Source organism: Myzus persicae, unplaced genomic scaffold (genome assembly GCF_001856785.1).
Source record: "Myzus persicae strain clone G006 unplaced genomic scaffold, MPER_G0061.0, whole genome shotgun sequence".
NCBI lineage: Eukaryota > Metazoa > Arthropoda > Insecta > Hemiptera > Aphididae > Myzus > Myzus persicae.
The window spans coordinates 75,487-81,403 of record NW_019103107.1 but is presented as its reverse complement, the minus strand read 5'-3'; the positions used below and the strand labels follow the sequence as shown (position 1 = coordinate 81,403).

At 27.1% G+C, this 5,917-nt stretch overlaps 1 protein-coding gene across 1 annotated transcript; it reads left to right on the top strand.

Moving 5' to 3' along the window:
- Positions 1 to 449: 449 nt before the first annotated feature.
- On the top strand, positions 450 to 4,248 carry LOC111033801. The gene is made up of 5 exons (XM_022314728.1): positions 450 to 526; positions 1,258 to 1,496; positions 1,754 to 1,933; positions 2,200 to 2,398; positions 3,876 to 4,248. Exons 2-5 carry the CDS (start codon positions 1,334 to 1,336, stop codon positions 4,150 to 4,152), a joined length of 819 nt encoding a protein of 272 aa, XP_022170420.1. The 5' UTR covers positions 450 to 526; positions 1,258 to 1,333; the 3' UTR covers positions 4,153 to 4,248.
- The last annotated feature ends 1,669 nt before the right edge of the window (positions 4,249 to 5,917 follow it).

The following is a 5,917-nucleotide window of genomic DNA, read 5'->3' as shown; positions in this document are numbered from 1 at the left end:
TCAGGTAAGAGTCCTCCCCCCGCCACAAAAAAAAAAAATTAAAGAAATTCATTGATGCAGATAAACGTATTTTAAAAATTGTTCAAAGTTATGAAACTAGAACTAAGATATCATTTGTATGCCTAATCATTCAGAATATTTCTCTGCATTAATTTAAAATGTATAATTTAATATAAAAAAAAACTTTAGATATTTTATATATTATATTTTGGACGTATTATAATAATTAGGATATATAACTTTTTTTGATATTGTATTTTAATTGCTGGTATATCTATAATTGTAATAAAAAATTGTTTTAGATACATTTTTAATATTTTATATAATAAATAATTTGTATATTTAAATATTTTGTATTCGTTTTTGTTTGACGAATAAATATTATAATAAATATAAATAACTTATTAATTTCATTTACTGATTTATAATTTAGATTATATTTTTTTTGACGTCCAATTGTCACCAAGTCCAAACGGCCACATCCATTTGTTCTAGATCGTAGTAAAATGGTATAAGTGTAGATTATGTAAGTATAATTGTGTAAACAATTAAAATATTGAGTTTTATTTATTATTGATTAAAGAGGCGTTTCACAAATTTTTCTTTAAAAATATAAAAACATAATAAAAAATAAAAATAATGATATAGCATACATAAAATATTTCTAATTATCTATAATTCAGCTAAATAATAATAATAAAACTAATACAAAAAAACTATATGTAATAATTATTCTGTTGAATTAAATTGAATTTGGTTAATTTTTATCAATAAGTAGTCTGTAATTACTCACAACGCCGCGCACGTCAATAGGTAATGTCAGAAGTAATTTTATCTTATACATCATTATCGTCAAAATATTAGTATTGCAATTTTTCATTTCTGAGATTTTTTGTCCCAAGGTCTGGAGTCTTTATTTCATTACTTATAAAAGGTGCTTAAGACTTATAGTGTTGGTAAAATATTAATGACTTGAATATTTTTAAATATGCATGCATTACCAACCTATTAAAACTGTAGCCAATATAATTGTATACCCACATACCTATTATAGAAATTACAGTTTCATATTTACAATTCCATTGTTTTTTCATTTTTTGTCGCATTATTAAATGATATGTATAAAAAAAAGGTCATAGTACACGAATACTAATGGACCACCAGTGAGTATTGTTTATGATAAATGATAATAGTCTTAAATCAAGAATATTATCTTATTCAATTATAACATCCTATGTACGTGTTTTGGTTTATTAGTTGTCCGGTAGGTGCGCATCTAGTGGCCCCTTCTTAGTTATGAAAAAACACCGCTGCCACCTAGGTGGCCTATAAAATGGCTCACAGTGGGTTTCTGGCCAACAGTACCTCTTCACTATTCAGTTTATCTACAACAAGCATTATGATGTCTGTAGCAAAAATCGTGTTTTTCATCACCGTAACCGTCGCCATCGTCGGCGTGGCACTTGTCTCGAGTGTCGATATAGATCGGTCTGGCAGTGAGTGTACCTACTTTAATTATTATTTTTTTGATTTCGTTTTTAGTAAGAACCTGTATTAATAATAATTAATATTATTATTAATGAAACTTATTTTTGCAACTAAAATATTTTTTTTGATTTAGGGCTCAATATTCATTTTATATTTTTATTTATTTGCTTTACATTAATTCATGCTTTTAGTTTTTTATATTTATTTAATAATGTTGTGTTTGTTTCTTGTTTTTTATTGATAATTCATACCATCATAATTTCAGCTTGGGTTCTTCCCCATGGTGCCGAAGAGATAGCCTTCACGCCCAAGAACATCCCGATCCGCAGAAGCGATGTATCACAGTTTTATCCTGAGCGTTATGATCCTTATATGTCGCCGATATTGAATAAACCTACACGCGAGAAGGCACTTATCATGAATGATATTACTGATCGGCCTGCCAGTGAGTATTCCTACTTTAATTATTATTTTTTTGATTTCGTTTTTAGTAAGAACCTGTATTGATAAATGATAATAATTAATATTATTATTAATGAAACTTATTTTTGCAACTGAAATATTTTTTTTTGGATTCAGGTCTCAATGTTCATTTGATATTTTTATTTATTTGCTTTACATTAATTACAATGCTTGTAGTTTTATACTTATTTAATAATGTTTTGTTTGTTTTTTGTTATTTATTGATAATTCATACCATCATAATTTCAGCTCGGGTTTCCCGTCGTGCCGTAAAGATAGGCACGGTGCCCAAGAACATCCCGTACCACAGGATCGATGTCTCAAGGTACGATGAAGATGATTTTATGACGCCGTTAATGACTACATCTGGCAATGGTGTGCCGGTACCATCATCAACAACTGATACTACCAGCACAAGGCCCATCGTCAGCAAATATGGAAGCCTGAGGTAAATACATCCTGTTTTTAACGTGTTATATAATAATAAAAATATATAAATTATAGAATTTTCATTGCACCGCATAGTGCATATTTCGAAAGTCCTTATTATATATTTTTACATTCGATGCACTATAAATCTAATTGATTACAGAGAGCTAAAACGTCATTGCATGTTCATAAGTATTTTCATTATACTTTAATAGCTTGTGTCAGTTGTAGGCAACTGGCGGCCCGCATCCCGCCAGTAAGCCTTTTTTATCTGGCCCGAGCTACATTATCTTATTACACTATACAATTTTAAAGTTTATCGTCTATACTCTATATTCTGTTTAACACCAATTAAAATGTATATTTTTAACCCCTTTTTTTGCTTTCTCTGCTCTGGCCCGCTAGATTTTAATTTTCCAAAAAATTGGGCCCTCTAATAACTTTGAGTTGCTTATCCCTGGCTTATATGAATCAATCATAATAATATATAAATTTAATTCATAAATTATATTTCAGGGTTTTTTTTTTAATAAATTGTGTGTAGTAAAATAAAAAAGTAAAATCATTGATAGGTAATAATCATTGTATCTAACTCCAAAATTACTAATAAGTTCATTTTTTAATCAAATCATTTTTTTTTACTTTTTTAATACAACTAGTTGTAACATTTATTATTATAACAGCAGTATACTATAATAATTATCATTTAATAGTATGTATATTGTGTGGCAATGTCGGGAAGTGAGCTATTTCAGTCGAGGGCGACGTGTTTTGCCTAAGACTGAACTTTTCTTCCCGCACGAGCCACATATACTATTTTTTATCACACCTTTGGGTTGATCGATCACGACCAAGTTAATGCAGGGATCTATGCAATAACCAGACTACTCTTTGAGAACAATTTGACGAAAGAAAATGTATTCTTGGTTATAATATGAATATAAGATATAACCCAAAAGCTTAATTTTTGTAAGGGCTATAGATTTGGTGTGAGTTTCAGTTAGTTTTTAGTTTTGGGGATTTCCACTTTACCACCCGTTGGATGGAAAACGGTCGCTTTCCAGCGCTTGAACTGTTATCAAAAACTAAACATTCAAAAAATAAGTTAAATAATATTTGTATAATTTCGGAAGAAACATTAAAAACAGCGGTATTAGAATTCTACGTTATACATAGTGTACATTTTGTTACTTCTTATAAATATTTACATTTTCGATAATATAATGTACTATTTTCATTTTAACCGATGTAAAATAATTAATATTCATTCTAAATTAAAAATATTTTATGAATAATATTTATTATTTTTCTGTTCTTCGAATGTGTAAAGCAACCTTATTACTTATAAATAATAACCTTGTTGATTATAAATAATCTTACTAAGTGTTTATATTTAGACTTAACCTTTAAAACATATTTTTAAGTGATTTTCACTGAAAAATCATTGATTGGGTTTCTGTTTTCATTAATACAAATATTTGTTTTTACATGAAAAGGAAACAACTACCGGCTCTTGTTAAGACCAGAGGTTCAGATGATGGAGCTGCCAGTTCCAGTTCTCCGTTAAGAAACAGAAATCGTCGATCGTCCTCAGAACCACATACACCAGCCAACAACAACACTACAGTAGAAAGTAAGACGCTTGTCAATAGAGGAACACCAAGGATTCGCCTAAGACCACATTATTTTTATTTGAATTATCTTCTTAATCAGTACTTGTTGTACGGACGAAAAATAAATTATAGACTTGATGGTGAAGACTTTTATGCTTGAAATTAGAAGATCATTATAAATAAATACATTTGGTATTTTTACTATTATTCCTTATATACATTTAATAATACATCTAATTATATAAATTGCATACTAAAACTAAATATGTATTTACTCTTATTATACATTATAAAATTCCATAATTATAATATTATTTTTCAATAAATAATCATATACTTTTTTCACTTGATGTGAATTTATTAATGTCTTACCATTTTCTTAACACAAGATGTACACCGTTTATCATTAGATTATCCTTGCAATATTCAATATGTTATATTGTCAAAAAATTAGAACAGTTTTACAGTTTTATGAATATATATAGTTGTAAAAGTGTAGTTTGCTGAAGATTTTTCTTTCGAGTCTTTGTCGAATGTCTTTTGGTCTTTTGTATTTATTACACCTGTCAAAATTTCTTTGACCTTTGTCAGTTATTACAGACCTTATTTGATCCGTGCTTCAGCAAATGAAAAAAAAACAGGTAAGTGAATGTCGCTCTGGTGTCTAAAAGTTCGCTGTAATGGATGGTATTAATTTTGAATTCAATGAAATTAAATCGTTGTACACGAAAAACGATTCTGAGCAGAAACAGTATGTCAGTCTATGATATTTTATATGTGATATTGCTATTACTTATTATTAATACGGTAACCGGTAAGTTGAATTAATATTATTCTTAAATTATCAGTGATGCTGGAAAAATATTAAAAATAAATATATACAATTTGACTGTTTTGAATAAAGAATTTCTTAGGTCAAACCTTGTTTTAAATTTTCTATTTTTATGTATAAAAGTTGATAATTTTATAAATTTGTAAGTACAAACCCATTTTAAATTTTAAATTTGATAGTTATTGTCAACATTTGAACTTTAAATGTTTTTTAAAAAAATCGTGCCTATATTTTTCAACAATATTTTATCAAAAGTCTTGTATACAATTTTCATACATTTTGACACTAACAATAAAATTTCATTGATATAAAAAAAAAAAAATGAAAAAAAATGAAAATTGAAAATGTCCGTCAACAGCTTAAAACAAAACAAATTATTTGAAAATTGTATCAACTATATGAATTGATAAAATAAACATATTATGTAAATTTCAAGGGTTTATGGTTATTTATTTTGGAATTCAACAAAATAAGTAAATCGCTACATGAGAAATCTACTGAATTTGATATTCATGTTATAAAAATTTCAACTTCAAATGCTCATAATAATTAAATTTGTCTTTCAGGTAGAAACTTTCTTTATGATAAAGGTAGATAAACTTATAAAGAATTTAAGTTTTTAAATCTTAGATACAAAAAGAAAATTTTTATAAATTTCTTACTCAAAAAAAATTTCTGATTTTCGTGATTTTTAAGAATTCTGTCAAAATTCTAAGTTCAAACGCACATAAAAATTATTGTGTATTTAAGTCCTCTATTTTTGTAATTTATACTAACAACAATATGCGAGGAATATTATATTACATTTACAAGTTTTTTGACGGAGCGAAAATTTTTTTATCAACATTAGTTTAAGAAAAACGAATAATCGACATTAAATAAAGTTCAACGTAAGCCAAAATATTTTGAAATTTGTATGGTGTATAAAAAATGCCAACACTAATATTCAGTGAAAACTTCATGTATCTACGTTTATTTTTTTTTAGAGTTACGCTAAAAACCAAAATCAATTTTTTCGAAAAATGGTTTTGCGTAAAAATTCCCATTTTTCCCTAATTTTTGGGAATTTTAAATTTTGACTTTCTATATGCAC